Source organism: Neopsephotus bourkii, unplaced genomic scaffold, assembly GCF_033783945.1.
Source record: "Neopsephotus bourkii isolate Nb327-2 ecotype Australia unplaced genomic scaffold, CSIRO-AGI_Nbou_v1 NB_1288, whole genome shotgun sequence".
In the NCBI taxonomy this organism is placed as follows: domain Eukaryota; kingdom Metazoa; phylum Chordata; class Aves; order Psittaciformes; family Psittacidae; genus Neopsephotus; species Neopsephotus bourkii.
In genome coordinates, this window is record NW_026901772.1 from 393,787 (window position 1) to 412,226 (window position 18,440).

The window sequence follows — 18,440 nt, forward strand, 5'->3', positions numbered from 1 at the left end:
TCCCCCCCTTTCCGCCATCGCCCGCCCGCCCCAGTCCTCTCTCGGGTCGGCGCTTCCCGTTCCGGTGACGCTCGTCCCATCATGGCGGCGCCCAGGGAGCGGCAGCGCTTCGGGGGGCGCTTCCTCACCGACCCCGCCCGCCTCTTCCAGCACAACGCCTGGTGAGGGCGGCCAAGGCCTCGGCCTGCTCCGGAGCCCCGGACCCTGTGCGGGGAGACCCGGGGCGGTGCTGCTCGCGGCGGCGGGGGGGAGCGCGGTAGGCGGGGGAGGGCTCGTTCTCCCCTGTGGTCTGTGGTGAGGCGCCGTGGAGCGGGGGTCTCGGCAGCCACGGACACCGGAGGAAGCCGTGGGGCTGCGGGTGCGGGCAGGCGGGGAGGGGAGGGGAGGGGAAGGAAGGGGAGGGGAGCGGAGGGGAGGGGAGGCTGGGCCGGGCATTAGATGCGGGAGGGCCCTGTTCTGTTCCGGGGTGCTCATCCCCATGGGGTCCCGAGCCTTCCTCTGTCCCTTCCAAAGCGGTTGGGATGGTTCAAGCTGCCTTGAGGTTTCAGGAGAATGGGTTGGTTTGCAGCAATTGCTTCATTGCTGTAGTTAATAACAGTTAAACTGTCTGCTTTCAGAAATCTCTAAGCCCTTCTCCATCTGTTAGTGACTAAGGTGTAAATTGTACAATGATCATGGCACCCATCTGCTACTGGAACAGTGTGAGGTGATGCTAGGTGTTAGCTTGGAATGGGAGGCTTCCTTTGGAGAAAGCTGGTTTCAGATACGTTAAACACCCAAATTTCCTGGGAACTGAAGGTGTTTTGCATTTTGGACAGACATACCTCCACTTTTGGTCTCTGGCTACCGTTCCTTGTTAACAATTGGGTATGTTTAACACGTAATAAAGGGAGTATGTGCATGTATCAGCTTGTCATTCATTTTGGACTTCATTCTACCAAATATAGGTTGCAAAAGCATATCCTCCATGCTGACTTCCTGCAGAAACTCCTAGTAATCTAGTTTTTCCACACACCTGACACTTAAATCTTTGTTTTGTGAGTTAATATAAAAACACTAATTCCTCCTGAGGCCAGAATAGTGCTTCTTGGTCTTTGTATTCTGCTTTTCATTCACTTGCTTTAATGGAGAAAGGTCAAGTGAATCACTTTAATGACTCCACAACTGTGCATTCACATTCAAGTTATTAACGCTTCTTAATGCTTTAAAGCTTCCTGCATATTTTTCTCATAATTGGATTTAATAGAACACTTTGCCTTCCAAATAACCAAGCTGCCTTTTTTGGTTTAACTTCAGAAAAGGTGCTTTTCTAAGGCAGATGGTCTTCGTTGGTGACCCACATGGGTGAAAACACACAAGCACCTACCTGTCCATCACCTGCATAGGAACAAGTGCTTTTCACGCTGTGAGGATGGCAGTTCCTCTCTAAGGAGGCCTGTTTGTGCTGAGTGCCCTCCTGGGTGTACAATAAGGGTTTATTTCCTCTCAACTTGGCGGAGCGTCAAATAGGGAAAAGGATTGGGGGACAGATTGGGTGTCTCTTGGGATCCCTCCCAGTTACATTGTTTGTAATGTTATGAGTGCAGTTCATTCAGAACAGTGCTGATGGCTGTTGTACTGCTGCTGAGCTGGAGTTAGACTGTGGAAGAGCTCTGAGCTGTTTGGAGGGGTGTCTGGCCCTTTCTCTTTCCTCTCTGTCTTTGCCCTGTGATTCTCAGCTGAGTAGTTCATCTTATGTTTCACAACAGGGATAATGTGGAATGGTCAGAAGAGCAGGAAGCCAGTGCCAGGAGTAAAGTTCAAGAGAACAGCTCACAGCTATTGCCACAAGATAAACAAGGTACTTTTGGGCAGACTTCTAATGCTGAGTCTTGACTTGTGCATACAAGAGTGGAACTGTGGCCAGAGCTACATATGCATCATATGCATCATCATTTATTCCTCCCTTCCCCTCTCTTCCAAATCATTCAAAATACATTACCTAGTTGTTGATAATGAAAAATGGAGAAGGAGGAATCTTTCTATTCTTAATTTACCTCTCTGTGATTCCTTTACCTTCTCCAGCAGCTCATCCTACTGGAACAGAAATGGTCTCAGTTTGGAGAAGTCATCTTGGATTGAGCTTCTTTGTTCATGCTGTGTGTGTTTAAATACTTGTTAGTGTTCCTTGTCAACAGTCTTCTTTTGCTGTAGTGCTGTTGCCTCTGCTTACTTTTGCTCTCTATAGCTTAACTTCTAACAGTCAGTCTTCTGTTACTTGCATGCTGTGGAGCTATCTGATAAAAGCCCAGTTTTTCTCTTAAGAAGGTCTAATAAAGTCGTGTCCATATCTCTCTACCAAGTGAGTAACAGCATGATAATGGTTAAATGAGAAGTGAAGAATAATTATCTTATCATGATGGAAGTGTTTATCATCAGAGAGGCAAAAGAAGAGATTCCAGAGGTTTAAATCCATCAACCTTGGGTTAAAGGATATCTATATATCCAAAATGCAGTGCTTACCTGAATCTGAATCAAGCTAAAGGTGCACAGCTCTATAGGGAAGTAATATGGCTGAAGCTGTTCCGATTAAATGTGAAGCTGTTCTGGTTTATAATGCATCTTTCCTCCACACCTCTTAGATATCATCCAGTCCCTTAAATGAGGGTGAAATGGCTTCCTGTTCTTTGGTATGATAAGAGATGTGTTTGATGATGATCATATTATATCCTGCTGAGCTTTAGGATGGATCTGTTCCTTTTGTTCAAATTAAATTGAGTGTGTCATCTGTAAGGTGATGCTGAACACTACTGGAACTATTGAGACACTTCCCATATAGCTTCCAGTTGTGTTCACAATAGCAAATTTAATTATACCAAAGAGCAACCCTTTTAATTTCTTGGATTCCCAGAAGTATCCAGCAGTTTCTATTGTGATGCCCATTGTGTTGAGTTCATTTTAAAATCTGGTTAACATTAAAGGATGCTGTCTGTCATGCTTTGAGAACCTATATGCAACTATGAAATCGTGGAGCAATTTGCTGTTAGAGCAGTTTGTCAGGTCTTCATGATGTATTTCCCAGACTGAACAATGGAAGCCAGTCAAATTTTGATGGTTGCTATTCAGTGGGAAGCATGTGGAGACAATGGGATGGCTGAAACATAGGGAAGCCAGCCCAGCCAACTGTGCCTGAAGGGTCTAGTACTTTGAGAATCACTAGTGTCCAAGCAGGAGAACAAAGGCAAGCTATTGGTCATTATGGCTGTATTATTCTGTGGACTTCTTGGGGCTGTCAGAATCTGTTCTGAAGAAGAAGTTCTGTGGGGTATGCTGAAGATGTGTCTTCTGGCTGGGAACAAAGAAAGAAGTGGAAGAGTTTCTTGGTTTCCTTTTGAGGCTCTATAATTACCCCCCATACAATTCAGGGGGTCCCTGGTTTTCTTCCTGTCTTTTGTGAACAGTTACTTTTGTTTGCCCTTCTTCTGCAATGTGAAAGGGTGAGTATGGGCTTGGCTTTGGGGGTGTCCTTACAGAGATGAGCAGCAAAGTCAGGAGTCCTTATCAGAAAGGTCTCTGGAGGAATCTGGCTCGCACGCCAATGTTCCCACGAGCTAATAACACAAAAAGGATTTTGAAGCAAGTGTTATGTGAACTTTTCTGGCATAAGTTGTGCAGGAAAGTCAGACTGAAAAATGAATATGGTCATTTATTTTGCTTTAAATCTGTTTCTTGCATGATCTTGCATTCATATTGTTACTGATTCTTTATTCCAGTACTTTGAAAACACTAGGCTATGAGGTAAAGGAGCTTTAAATAAAGCTTCCACACATGTGGGTTCAGTATAACAGCTCTTCAATAGTATAACATCCACCAGAATTCCACAGTCATTTGACACAGGAAGAGCACAATGTCTTGTTCTGTGTTAGACTGTGGCAAAAATGTGGCTAGTCCAAAATGGCTGGGCTGGAATTTTGCCCCAGCACCTAGGTAAGCATCCCATTGCACTCAGGCTGTCATGGGGTTGTTGGGAACCAGCCTTGCATATCCCTACTAATACATGGAAGAGGTGACAGTTCAGGAAGGAGTGTGCCAGGGGATGAATCAGTAATGCTCCTTCCTCTGCCATTAGCAGTCACTGAGTTCTCCTATGCAGATAGTAAACTGACTTGACCCTGCTTACTTACTTGGAGCTATGGTGAGATCATAACACAAGCTTACTGCTTTAGTCCAGTATCAGACATTAAAATGTCTTTCAGCTTGGGGTTTATGGGCAAGGCTTCTTAAAAGGAGAAAATTGTGGTAGTTGAGATACATTGTTTTTATGTGTAGTTCTTTGTGCTTCAGGGATAGATCCTACTAAAAATATACATATGACTGACTTCTGAGTTTTCTTAAAGCCATTTTTATCTGTATTTGGCTGAGGCTGTGTATTTTTCCAGGCATTCTTGGTTCATCTTAGTATCTCCTTTCAAGTATCTTCTAAACACTTTATGCTTTTCAAAAAGACAAATAAAACTGCAGTTCAGATACTAATGCTGCTTTTTCTCTTAACCCTACTCTTTGTAGATGTTGGAGAGATGTTATCCATTCTCACATACAGTTGTTATCTCTAATTGGGGGAGAATCATTTGTATTCAGCAATGCACTTGTTGCTGTGCAAAGATAGCTGAGGAGTTGCATGCAATTGAAACGCACTTGGGATGTAAAGCACAGGGTGCTGGAATTAGCTCTTCTGACGGACAGATAACTCATCACATTGGTGAGAATTCAGGAAGCCAGTTGGATTTGTAACTTCCCATGGCAAAAATAGTTTCCCTAGAACTGTGCTTCATCTGAAATCTGCCCAGGTGTGTGGAAATAATTCACTGGGTGACTTGAATTTCATTAGATCATGGCTTTGTAAATGTTCTTCCAGCTTTCTGTAATATTCATCTTGCTCCAGGAGTGTGTCCATTTGCTGTGAAATGATGATGCTTGCTGCTGAAGTTAATTCTTACCATCTGCAGTCTGTCCTCCTTAGCTCTTCACTACTATAATGGCAGTGGTCACTTCTGTTGACCCTCCTCTTTTGTTTTCATTTCATAAATGTGTGATGCTCTAACATGCACAGAACTGTGGAAAGCAAAGTGCTGCAGACTGGGCTCTAGCAGTATCCAAGTTACTGTTGGAGGTGGAAGTAAAACCTGGATTTCTTCGTTCCAATGTCCTTCAAAGAGACCTTTTCTATAGCCAGCTTCCTTTAAATCCTGCCAGGAGACAGACACTTTTCTTCTTCTGCCTCTTTTCCCTATTTTAGTCCTAACAAAGTGACAGTGAGGATGCAGGCCGAGTGTTGATGTGAGCTGGCAGGATTTAAATAAAGGTGATTTTCAATCCATGACCTTACCTATTAAAGCAGATTGCTGAATAGATGGCTGCAGTGTTCATTCACTGTCTGAACTGATTAAACTCTGAGACCTTCTGATTTGACTGCTGGTGATGTTTTTGTTTGTGTTCACAGAGGAATATGAGGTGAATGCTAAGAGGTACTGGGATGACTTTTATAAAATCCATGAAAATGGCTTCTTCAAGGACAGGCACTGGCTGTTCACTGAATTCCCTGAGCTGGCACCTCAGAGGAACCCATGTCAAAATGGGGATTCTCTGCATGAATTTAGTAACAAAGAAGAATCCAACAGCGAAGAGCTGGGAAGCTGTGAAAATGGACATTGTTCCTTGGAAACCAGGGCAGAGAATGAGTTAAACCTGATAAAAAGCACACCTAAGATCTGCACAGAGAAGTTGGCTACACAGAAGAATAGTGAGCTGAATGAAGGTGATGGGGATTACCCAGGATCATCTGCATCTTACCGTATATTAGAGGTAATAGCTGTAAAACAGAGTTACACGTGGAGTAGTCCCTTGTGTCAGTGTCAGTGTGACAGGGACTGTCACATGTATCATTGGCAAACAGCAAGTGAATGGGATGATTGCCCCAAGTCAGTAAACAGCAAGAAATAGAAGGCAGCTTAGAACAGAATTCAACCATTAACTCTGTTGGGGTTCTTTTGGTTCAGACTGTGAATTGGCAGAGCACAAGGGCCGTAAGAAGTTTGAGAGTTTAAAAGACAAACTGACTATCAGATGTTGAAATAAGCATTTAAAAGTCACCTTTTGAAGAAGCTGATTCTTGTCTGTGTAAAGCTTTTCCCTTGTCATTTATGTTTTATATGTTTGCGCTGGCTCTTGTCACATCTTGGGGGGTGTGAAACAAAACAATGAATCCAAGAATGTAAAGATGCTGTTTACTTTGTTCCTTATGGCCCTTGTAGTAATGGGGAATCTCACATACAGGCTTTGTCCCAGAAAAGTCTGTAGGACTTGTAATATTAGACTCCTGACAGCTACTAGCAACCTTTTGCTCTGTCACCTCTAGTTTGTTCACTGGGGATACCACTGGTTTTGTTGAATGCTTCACCTTCTGTATAAGTTACACCCTTCCGTGGAGAGTCAATGTGAATTGTCCTCCAGGTTTGTTTAATCTGTGGCTTTAAGACTCCCTCAGACTTTGTCATTCATGGTCATTGTGGCTTTCCTGTCTCATCTGAATACTTCAGTAACATTGTCACTGCAAGCCATCTGTGGTGTTTTCAGCTCAGACTGTTTCCGTTTTACTGATTCCTTAAGCATACAGAAGCCAATTCCTCAAACCCTTCTCTTCAAATGGGAACAAGTAGAAGGAATAATAAGGCAGAATTAGAGTAGGCCTAGTTGTAACTTGAGGCAGAGCCATCTAGTGAAGGAAACTCTGAAACAGCAGGTTGTAATTGTAGGAAAGCAAAGTTCTCTCTGCATTGCTCTGAGTTTCTATGGAAGTGAATGCAACTAATCCATGGCTTTTGCCAGTGCTTCAGTGACTCATACTGGCTGTTATGGTTGGGATTCCAGCAATAACAGTTTTCAAAGGAGTAACAATATATAGCTTGTTAGTGAGATCCCTACGAGAACCGGCTTAGTGGTTTCCCACAAATGCTTATACAAAAACCTGCTCCTCAGAGCTGAACATACTCAGATCTTGCAGGGAGATTTGCAAACGGTCACTGCTGTGCTCAGCTGTTACTCATGAGTTGCTCCTTGGTCCATGGCTGTAGGGGGATGATTTGGAAACAGCTGTATGGGAGATGCTGAAGAAGTGATTTCTCACTCGGTGTACATCTGCTTTGTGCAGGTTGGCTGTGGTGCTGGAAACACAGTCTTCCCGATTCTACAAACCAACAAGTAAGTAGTTCTCAGTAGGTTTTTACCTGCATGATGCACCAGCCTCCTAAAAACAACTGGCAAAGTGCTGCATGTGTTGTTAGTTTAGACATCTCAGGTGCAGGTGGTACCTTTGCCATCTGCAACTTCAGATGACTTTGGTTTGACCTTGGAAATACTTGGTCTTAGAATGCAACCCACAAAACGTAATGCAAGTTTATATGTCTCATTCTGAAAGCGTTTTCACACAGGCCTTAGTGCCTGTTCTGGAAGGAAGAGTAAGCTGTGAGCTCCATATGAGAATAGCTGGGGCATAAAGGAGTGACTTGATCCACCAGATTTTGCACGAGACATTATTAACAGAGATAGACTAAAGCCTGGGATTTCTGGCTCCCAATTCTGTACTCTGTGTATTTGAGACATTTCTTAATCCTGGTGCAGCACCTTTATATAAATGTTGATCATTTATTTTCTTTCTTTCAGTGATCCAGGCCTATTTGTGTATTGCTGTGATTTTTCTACTACAGCTGTGGATCTTGTCCAGGTAAAGTCAGTGGTAACTTACGCAGGTAGCAAGTACATGGTGCCAATTGCACGTGAACACAGATATATCACAGCTGTGTAGCTGTGTTGGCAGCTTGCTTTTCTTTAGCTAGCCCTGTTACTGACCCTTGCACTGGTAATAAGGCAGATGAACCATCAAAGACTGCAGAAATGAGGGAAGTTGAAGCTCTCAAAATGTCACACTGACAGCAGACAGCTCAGCCAGATTTTCTTTCCCCAGTGGTTGGCAGCTTTTTTAGCTGAGTAACTGCTCAACCTTGAAAACAGTCAGGCTATTTTTTAACAGGAACTGAAGCTGGTTTTGGCTTGTGTGTGTGCTGCTGGCACTGCAGTCCTGGGTACATGGTTTGGGTGCTTCTGCACAGACAGCTGAGGAGGGATACTGTTATCTGGGGAGCAGGAGGATGGAATTTAGTCAAAGGACAGACATTTCAGGTCAGAACAGAACTGAGAATACATGAAGTATCAAGTGTAATCAGTCATTTTATGAGAGGAGATGAGATGAGATGGGAAGCACAGCAGCAGAGGCAGCATGCCATTTCATCCTCTTAAGGTGACACGAGCACTGTTTATAGAAGCTGCTGCAATCTGTAGCAGCATCTTTAGAAAACTACATAACTTCAGGCAGCCAGGTTTGATTTTGGTGTACAGGGAGTAGTTTGCTTGTATTTGAAGTGAATATTGATTTCAGAGACACAGAGGGGTGCCCTTACACTCTTGCTTTTGTATAGATGACTAGTTTAATAGTGTAAATCTCTCACTTTTTCACTATTAATGGAAAAGCTGACCTTATAATAATCCCTCAGTCCAGTCCTGGGGTTTTGGCAGTGCTGATTGCCTGACTTGTTACAAGTCCAAAGCTCTTTGTAAATCTCCCATGAATACTCCCACGTCCAGATAACATTGAGATCAAGGTCTGCTGCTAATGCTCTTATTTCTCTCTTTTTAAATACAGAACAATGCAGAATATGATTCTTCTCGCTGCTTTGCGTTCGTCCATGACCTGTGCAATGACCAAAGTCCTTTCCCAATGCCAGACAAGAGTCTTGACGTTGTTATTCTTATCTTTGTCCTCTCAGCGATTCTCCCAGAGAAGTAAGTTGGAATCATTCCTTCTGGCTGCAGAAGATAATGCATATAGAAGTTGAGCTCTTTCACAGTAGCTGCCCTCATAGCAAGGGAAAGTTCTGGTCCAGTTTTCCATTAAGCCTCTGAAAATGGCATTTGCAGGTACTTTCAGTTGTAGCAGCTCTTGATGCAGGATAGGTGTGATTTGAAAGTGGGAAGTGGCTATAGGTACACTTCCTCCCCACTTCTGAACCCCAGCCACACTGAGCACTCAGCACCCATTTGTGTAATATATGCTGCTAGATTTTAAGGCTCAAAGGCCGCATTGATTTCTCAGATGGGAGATGGTGAGAAGGGAGGGGACAGGTTCAGAAGTGCTGTGATTTTGGTGTGACTGTTACAGCCTACTGCCTTTTGTTCCCTTTGGTTTTATTTTGCAGCATTTTTCATGTTCACTCCTTGTTTTCCAGAAACCAGTGGAAATCCTTTTGTAATCAGTAAGAGAGAGCACTTAATCCTTGCTGTGGCAGGCTAAGTTATCATTGGAGAGAAAAACCAAGCAGAATCAGGGAGTGTCAGAAATAAGGCAGCCAAATAAAATCAAGTCACCTAAGTCTGAGAGAGCTCAGAGAAGTGCTGGCTTTTGGCTTCTCTTTGTATGAAGTCGAAATACGTAAAACTTGATAGTTTGTGGAAAGTACAAGCATCATTTTGCAGACTGTTGGCTAATTCTGCTTTGTTCTTTTCCTCAGGATGCAAGGCATTGTTAACAGACTGAGTTGCCTTCTGAAACCAGGAGGGATGATTTTGTTGCGAGATTATGGCCGTTACGACCTGGCCCAGCTTCGGTTTAAGAAAGGTATTTTCTTCTCCCCTGCGTAGTCTCACTGCATCACTACTAGGTGCTGCTGCTCTGGAATAGTGTCTACCCCATGTAGAAGACACACAGAGCGTGCTGGGAGAAGTGCCTCTTGTTGAATGGCAGTTGTTGATATTTAAATGATAGCTGGTAACTGTTTAAATCCCTTAGGTCAGTGTCTGTCTGATAACTTCTATGTGAGAGGTGACGGCACCAGAGTCTACTTCTTCACACAAGGTAGAAAGCAATAAAACATCCCCTCTGACTCTCCTCACCTCTTTCTGTCCCTGTGCCATCAGGTTTTGCCACTGGCTCTTTACACCCTGTCTTTCTTGGAGCAGGGGGGAATGTTCAAGAGTCTCTCAATTGCACAGGGACCTGGGCTTATCACTTGCTAATGTGAATATGGTGTGGTGAATTCCACAGTGGAAAATCCTTCTACAGCAAGACTAATGTGTTTGCTGCACTGGGAGGGGTGAGATTGGAGGAGCTCTCCTTGAATCTTGTGAGATGGACATCACTTGGAGGAACTTCTCTTAGCTTCAGTATCCTCCCATGAGGAAATAGGTAGGACATAGTTGAGCACTGAGGCAGCCTCTCCAGTTCTGCTGCCACTTGGTGTTCAGCAGAGTTGTGTTCTCCCTGCTTATCACCAACAGTGCCTCCAGTCACTTCCACTCTGCCCCTCTGCGTGGTCAGTTTTAGAGCAGTGACACAACTGCAACAAACTCTTCCCTTCCACAGTGCACAAGTCTGGTGTTTAATGCGTGTTTGGCAGACGCTTCACGATGGCAAGCATCTGATAAAAGAGCACAAGCTGGGACCTGTTACCCTTTTCTACAGAAACTCCATACAAATCACGTGCTCCCAGCCTGCAGTTGAACAAGCTCTCTGCTGCTCAGCAGGACTTGCTCTGGCTTTGCCCACAGCCAGTGTGCTGGGGCACCATGATCCTTATTTGCTTGGTCAGGAATACCTGCCAGTGTAAGTGCTGCCAGCCTCGAGGGCTCTTAGTGCTTTGATTGGGCCCCAGCAGGGTGTGGTTTCTGTAAGGATTTTATTCCTAAACTTAACCTTAATGAATCCCATTCCCCTCCAGCCTCTACAGCACACATCTCATTGCCACCATTTAAAAGCATAGGGCCGATCCCATTCTTTGCTCTTGCAGACTCGGAAATTCCTCTGGGGAGAGTGGGGAGGGGGGAAGGAATGGATCTGTCCCTACTCGCCAGAAGATGCTCCCTTAATCAGTTACTAGAGGCAATACCCATGTCTGAAACTGCTGTTGTTTTCTCTTTGTCAAGTCTATGTAATACTGGTTGTCCTCCAAATACTGCTTCCCTTCTTTGCTAGAAGGTAACTGAAAGGAAACTAGAGAAACTGATCTTAATCCCTCCCCATAGCAGATGAGTTAAGTCCTGTCTGATCTTTACGTTTCCCTGCCAGAGTGAGATGGTGAGTTTCCTCTGGTTCATCTTTCAACATAGTTTAGCTCTTACCGTGAACAGGCATCGGTTAGATGAAAGCTCAATCTCCTCCATCTCTCTGCTTCCAGATGAATTAGATGAGCTCTTCACAAGAGCTGGGCTGGAGAAGATCCAGAACCTGGTTGACCGGCGGCTGCAAGTGAACCGAGGGAAACAGATGACCATGTATCGAGTATGGATCCAGTGCAAATACCTCAAGCCTGCTGGCCCTCAGCCGTGAGGACACGTGGCATGCTGCTTAGGTTGGAGCCTCTTTGTGGCCACATGCAGTGTCTTCTCCTGGTGAGATGTGGTTTTACGGAGTTTGGCACACATGAGACCTCAGTGCCTTTTCCAGTGCCTCGCATCACTTCCAGGGAGTGGAAGAACGGATGCTTTAAGAGGAGATGTCTTGCTGCTGGTCTGAGTTTTTAACTTCTTTATGGTTTTAACAACTTAAGGAATGGTTGTGCTGTCTTCCAGCAGCTGAGCAAGTTGAGTAGTGAGTCACTCTTACTCTGGATTTCCACATAAAACAGAAGGAGAGCTTTGACCTTACCTCTGTGTTGTGTACTCCTGTCTTGGGAACAAAACCCATACAAATGGTAAATCTCTCTGCAGCTGGTCATGAGGTCTCATAGGAATCCCTTACCCAGCTTCTCATGCATCTCTCTTTGCTCATTCAGATTTATGCAAATCCACAAGTTAAAAATGCCTCAATTGAGGGCAGGAGCTGAGACCATGCAGGTTTCTCTGTGCCATCCTCCTCCTGGATGCCTCGTGGTGTGCACACAACCTGCCAAGAAAGCAGATGATGCTGCCTTGCCATCACTGCCCTCAAGGGTGTTCACAGAGGGAGCTAGCACACTATAGCACAGGTGCCACAAATATATATAAGGCAGGGTCAGGTTTTTGAAGGGGGCTGATGCCAGTTTTGGGGCACCTCCTGAGCGTCACAAGCAGCTCATGGGAGCAGGGTTTCCCCAGAATTCCCTGCTTTTTCTGCAACCCCAGGTGACAGACTGTATTGCCCTGTTATGGTGGTGTGCTAAACCCAAGCAGACAGGACAGCTATCTTGGATAAGAAATCTGAAGTGTATCTCCCACTCTTAATTCATTTCTCAGAGGAAGGCAAGACTGTGGCTTTCTGAAGGTATTCCCCCACCTTTGACAGCAAATGTCTTTTATCTCAGCTTGTTTTCTTCTGTTATTTTTAGGGTGTGGTACAACAAGCATTAGAATAAAGTTTGTGGTAACGCTTTTCGGTGCTGGTTTGATTAATATAAATCAGACTTCCCCAGAAACTCACATGCTTCTGCACGCCTGATCTGAAGGATTTGGGCCACCGTTAGGTAACTACAGCTTTGCTCTCTTGTGTTATTCTCATCTGTCAGGAAGGGAAAGCCTTGGCTGATATCTGCTCCCTTGTTTTAGATCAAGAAGCACCAAACTCTTGTTTGTGTGCCACTGGCTGAAGAGCAGTTTGTGCTATACAGAGTGTGTATGGTTTGTTAGCTAGACACTTGTATTTGTAGCTTACAGTTGCCTAAGAATAACTGTCAACTCTAGTGACATAGGTTATGAAATAACTGCTGTCTTGAAACAGAGGAGAAAGGGTAAAAAGATGAGGAAATGCCATTGCTATCTTTGGAGAGTCAGCAGGAGTCTGGAGAGTCAAACCAGAAGCACCCTGATGTGTTAAAGGGTTGCAGCAATACTCTCTGCTGGGCATGTGGCAGCACGATAGGTTCACAACTACCACGTTGCTGGCTCACCCTGCACATTTTAGTATCTGTGCTGCTTCTGGGTATGGACACTTCAGCCTTTGCTGTGGAAAAGTGACCCAGCAAATCCATCCACACCATAGAGGCAGGCTGCAGAGCTGGGTTGGGAATAGGAATTCACCACTGCTCTTTTTAGTATATCTAGCTCTTCAGTAACGTTGGAAGGGAATCAATCAAATAACTGGGAAGAGCATTCCTGTTCAGCTTTTTCACTGTATTTTCCAAAGAGACTTTCCAGGGTCTGAAATGGAGATAAGGATTCTTTCTTTATAGGCACATTTGGTTTCTGCTGGGCACAAGCCTGACCCAACCCAGAAGCTGTGCAGTCGCTGCTGTGTTTTCATGCTAAACCTACAAAGTCTGGTTCCTTGGCAAGGTTGGTACCTCAGGCAAGGTCTAGGCAAAACAGAGCTCAAGGCTTCTGGGAGCTGAGCAAGCTCATGGCTATTCATCTTATCCAGGCAAAGACTCAGGCTTAGCAAAAGGAGTCTTGTGAGTGTTTGACGTGACGTGACTCATGTAACCAGCTCCGTCGCTTCCAGTGAGAGACCTCCCATGTGTTACTGGTGCCTTCTGCAGTTCCCTGGGGTCCTTTCCCTCTTGGTCCCTGGAGGGAGACCTCCTCCTGGGATAGCTTTATCTCCCTGGAAGGAAAATTATTGACTGGGGTAAACAAGCAGCATAATTAGTGGGAATTAAAGTAATTTGAAAAATGCCTTATTAATCATCCAAAGGCTTGTAAGCAGTGCAGGAAAATATGTTCTTAATTATAAACATGATTTATTTGAAGTTGATGGACTCCCCTTTAAATTTCAACTCCCAAATGGGACAAAATGAAGGCTAGTAATTTATTTGTTTCTACTTTCAAGGCTCCATCCCAGTTGCCTGCCTGGTTTTGACTTGGGCTTCATGCAAAAACTTGCAGCCCTGTGAGCCTGCAGCCATTGAAGTGGCTCTTCGCCTTTCTTAATGCTCTTCGTCCTGCTGGAGTATTTAAGCACTCACTTGACATGAACCATGCTGGGCAGACATGCTTTTGTTTCCAGTCCTGTTCATGGTGTTCAGAAAGCAGTAAGTTAATGGCCTTGAATTGAGCCAGGCCTCCTACAGACAGGTACTGCCTGAGCTGCCTTCATTAATCTCCGTCAGCTCCTGTTCTCTCTGAAGCTGCTGCTCTCCTGCCACTGCAGCCTTGCCTCCCACACAGCTCTGCTCAGGTACCTTGGTCCTAACTTGCAGCAGCTTCTGCTACTCCCACCTTGGGCCTGCTGAGCAGGCTGGGTTGCACAACAGCTTCCTAGCATGTTCAAAGGGAATCTCCAAATTGGCTTTTACCGTATTAAAAAGCCAGGTTAAGTGCCTTTTTTCTCTTCCTTTTTAGCAGTGTAACATTAGCTTTAATGCCATTCTGAACATATCTGCTCTGGTTTTGTTTCCAGCATTCCAGTGTTGTGGTCTGTGGCTTACAGGCAGTGCCAGTGTAGTTTGTTGAACCTCCCAAGCAGAAGAGATGATTTCACTGCTCTTCAGAGGCGCTGCCCCTCCGATTCTGGAGCCAGACATTGTTCCACTTTGGAAAGTCTAGTCCTGGCTCTTGCCAGAGGATGGTGGATTTCCTTGGAGGTTCGTAGATTGTTTTGGCTGGAAGGGAACTTTATCATCACCTATTCTGACCCTTTGCATAACCCTTTCATGTAGGGATTATGGCATTAAGCCTGTCCTTCAGAAAGGCTTTTCATTCCAGCCACGATGCTGAGGGCTCCAAGGAATGGCAAAGATCCCTTTGTCATCAATCTCCACACAGCATCCTGGTTGGAAACTGGGAGGCAGGAAGGGAACAAGGAAGGTAAAGACAACAAGAGGCTGTGGAGTATTTCTAATACCATTACTTCAAATATAAAGAAGTTGTAAATTGCACTGAATATTGGAGCTTTCTCAGGATCTTCCCACAGAGAAGTGGGAAACAGCAGCAATTCTTAGTGATTTGTATTGTTACAACAGTACTCATCAAAATGCTTCTGACAGAAGTATGTGAGACCAGACATGTGTCTTCTCTCTCAGATACTTCAGCTCCACCTTCTCAGGGTATGGCACCATCATTTCTAATTCTGGACTTAGTTGTACAGCTCCAGGATAAATGAGACATGGCTATTTTCAATAAAGACAGAACCTCCATGAATGCATGCCAGTGGCTTTTGGCATCACATCCTAACTAAAGCCAAAAGAGCTTCCTGGCATTGGGATGAGCCCTGACTGCTCCCCAGCTGGATTCCCTGCAGGAATCACAGACCCAAACTGAATGTAACTTTGTCCTGAGCACAAATGAAAGATGCACAGGATCCAGTGCCTGGAAGTGAGGGCACGGATGGGGATATGGCTGCAGGGATTAAGTTATTAAGGGGGTTGTGGAGCATCCTTCCGTCCCTGTAAAGGCAGATGGAGGGAAACTGAGTCATGCAGTCTTTTTTGTCCTTGTCAGTCAGCTAGGCCTGATTTGTCAGTCCCAGCAGTGCCACCACTGTTGGTTTGGTGCCATAATGGGGAAGGTGAATCCAGAAGAGAAGACACATGGTCAGGATCAGTTTTGCTGTTGTAGCTATTCATCTGCCCTGACAGAGGTTGTTCTTGACACACATCTTTTTGGTACCATGTACATAGGATTCTGACTCCAACAGTGTTGTCATGTCTGTTTTCAGGACAAGATGGAAATTACTACAAAAGCAAGGAGAAGGAAGGGATTTTTTGGAGGACTCTCCTGTGCTCTAGAGGCAGAGGAACTGTGAGCTCTGTGTTTCATCAGCAGAGCTCTGGAGTTCGTGCTTTGCTCTTGCTGAAGGCAGTAGGTTCCTGTGCTAAGTGCCTTGCTGAATGGGAACTTGTATTGCTGTGAAAGTGGAACATAGCACAGGAAATTACCTGTGTAGGTAGCAGTGAGTGCTAATCTGAACTAAATAGGATAAGCCATCTTTGTTATGGAGAGCACAAGCCAGCCCTGGCAACTTGGCTGGAGCACAGGCATGGAGAAGTAGGAAGGGAATCTTAGCCATGTGTGCCTCTGCTTTCACCTCATGCCCAAAGGCTGTCTGCTATGGCAGGAGGTGTCATGCCAGTGAAAGCTTTTACTCTTGAAAACACAGTCGTTGATGCTCAGTTGGATGAGAGGGAACTGGCTGCGGTTGATGGCAAAGATCACTGGCAAGTCTGACGTGTCAGCACCTGTCTGGAGCTCCCAGTCTGTTGGTCCATAGCTGTTTCCAGGAAGAACACCCTGGTGAGATTGGACCCTGCTGCTCTAAACTGTGCTCCCTGCTATAGAATAATCCCAAGGACTCTTCACTGCAAGCACCAACACAGTGTGTGAACAGCAGCTTGATTTTGGGGTGGGGGGTGAGCAGGACTGCAGTCTCCAGGTTGGTTTAAGGGTTTGTAGTCCAATGGATCCTTGTAGCTCTTGCATTTTCATGTTATTTTTCAGCCCATGTGGAGTGGGAAGTTGCTGTTTGCATCCCAAGCCAGACTCACACCTCTGTGGTGGGGAACGCTGGGTGATCTGCTCTTCAGCCATGAGCGCAGAGATTCCCTGCCACCCTTCTCCATGGGCACTGCATGTGGCTCTCCTCATTTAGAGAGGAAAAAAAACTGGTTGTTCTCCACTCAGACTACACCATCATCCATGGGACTAAGCACAAGGCATGATACCCAGCCTGCAGTCTTTACATAGCCACGTGTTTCCACACTCAGTGCTAAGGGTGGATGTGAAGAGGTCGATCTCTATCGAGGTTGCATGGAAAACTAAACCTGGCTTTTCCTTGACTTCAGATGACTTCTTCCCTACTGAGACAGGCCTTACAAAGGTTGGGATGTATTTAACAGACGGTCACAAAGAGGCTAAATATACTTGCAGAAGAAATGTGCATGCTGCAGCTTTACAACAGGAAGTTGATTTAATTTTCCCCTTACACAAATCTCAGAGCAGTGTGTTTAATTGAGCCTTTCAAAAGCTCTGTAAGGTAACGTGCTATTATGCTCATTTCAGGCAGGAGGAAGAGAAGCAGGGGGCAAATCCTGATGAGAATAATACCCTCTTGTATTCTAGGAAGCTGATAGTGAGGACAGGGAAAGACTTACTGGCAACCAAAGGAGAATCACATCATTTTGGGTATGTGCAGCAGAAAACCAGTGGATTTTGCCAGTACCATGTGCTTTGGGGAAGGTGGACACAATCACAGGGCTGCAAGTTTTGGTTCCTCTCAGCCAAGCCATGGTGCTTGTGCAAATCCAGGTACTCCTACACAAGGGCTGCCTCCTCCAGCAGGCAGGACGTGTGCTCCCTTGGATCAGGGAATTGCTCTGAGGTTGCGCTTGGCTCGCTGCATGTGTGGAGGCTGAGGGACCTGGATGCATTCCTACTGGGTTTGGGTATCAAAGCCTCCCTAATGGGATACCTGAAGGTGTAGACAGAGGGAGGGGCAGGAACAACCTCCCAGATAAACTCCATTGTGTGGGAGGGTGGAGGCTCTCGGAATGGCCTCAGGAAGGAGTCAGGCGATGGCATGTTATCTTTGAGTAGCTGAGATACCAGCCTTCTCCCTGTCTAATGGAAGACCCTTTTAATGATCTTAGGGGAGGGAAGGGCTGTGCTTGTGCTTACTAGACACTGGAGAATCCACACAAGGGTGAGCTCTTTTGAATGCCCCAAGTGTTGCCCACTTCGCTTGCAACTTAGGTGTGAGAGAATCCACTCTGCAGACAAAGGTTGGCATCTTCTGGCTGTGATGCTTAGAGGTGAGGTCCTGGGCAGTGCTAAAGCCTTAAGAAGCATGTTAAGAGCTAAAATATTGTGGGCTTTATCCTATTAATGGCTGTAAAATGTTTGGATTTGAGAGGACTGGTGCCAGGTTTTAGGTTTTAAAGGCTATTTGATGCTTTTCTCAAGTCCCCAGCTATCTTCCCTGTGTCCTGCTATCACTGAGGAATCTCAACTCTCTTTTTGTGTGTTACCTTAGGGCAGTACATTTCTAGACCTCATGGCAGCACAGAAATGGTAGGGAAATCTTAGAGTATTTCACAGCCTAGAAAGCAAATGCAGGTCACCAAAAACACATCAAAAAGAGCAGGAGCTTGGCTCCTGGTGTTTTATCTTCACAAAGTTCAAGACGGGGGAGCTTGTTAGATGTTGTATTAAAATATCAAATCTTTCCAAGTTCTGGTCCAATCTGGCATGGGTTAACAGTGGAGCTGGGGTGTGAAGGCAGGGGTTTGCCCTTCTGTTTCTAAGCTTGTGCTACCGGAGGGGAGCTTGTGGGGGCAGCTCCAGTGGAGTTCAGTGACAAAGGGAATTGCTGTGGCAGCTGAGTAGCTTTTCAAAACATAGAATCCCAGAATGGTTTGTGTTGGAAGGCACCTTAAAAACTCCTCCAGCTCCAGCCCCTGCCAGGGGCAGGGACCGCTTCCACTGGAGCAGCTTGCTCCAAGCCCCTGTGT

General features: G+C 45.4%; 1 protein-coding gene across 2 annotated transcripts; it reads left to right on the forward strand.

Moving 5' to 3' along the window:
* The first annotated feature begins 49 nt into the window (after nt 1–49).
* Nucleotides 50–18,283, forward strand: LOC133218844 (tRNA N(3)-methylcytidine methyltransferase METTL2). Of its 2 annotated transcripts, XR_009727282.1 has the most exons (10): nt 50–161; nt 1,749–1,840; nt 5,480–5,841; nt 7,187–7,236; nt 7,699–7,759; nt 8,735–8,874; nt 9,600–9,706; nt 9,878–9,943; nt 11,262–11,491; nt 18,274–18,283. XR_009727282.1 is itself a non-coding variant. In XM_061365642.1 (9 exons), the coding sequence occupies exons 1-9, from the start codon at nt 82–84 to the stop codon at nt 11,411–11,413; spliced, it is 1,110 nt and encodes a 369-aa protein (XP_061221626.1). In that variant the 5' UTR covers nt 50–81; the 3' UTR covers nt 11,414–11,575. The 2 variants fall into 2 exon arrangements, 1 of the variants encoding a protein (XP_061221626.1); XM_061365642.1 differs by lacking the exon at nt 18,274–18,283 and having other exon boundaries at nt 11,262–11,575.
* The last annotated feature ends 157 nt before the right edge of the window (nt 18,284–18,440 follow it).

Coding starts and splice junctions, on each gene's coding strand:
- LOC133218844 (XM_061365642.1), top strand. CDS start 82: ATGGCGGCGCCCAGGGAGCGGCAGCGCTTCGGGGGGCGCTTCCTCACC. Junction 162..1,748: donor CTCTTCCAGCACAACGCCTG/GTGAGGGCGGCC, acceptor GTTTCACAACAG/GGATAATGTGGAATGGTCAG. Junction 5,842..7,186: donor CATCTTACCGTATATTAGAG/GTAATAGCTGTA, acceptor TGCTTTGTGCAG/GTTGGCTGTGGTGCTGGAAA.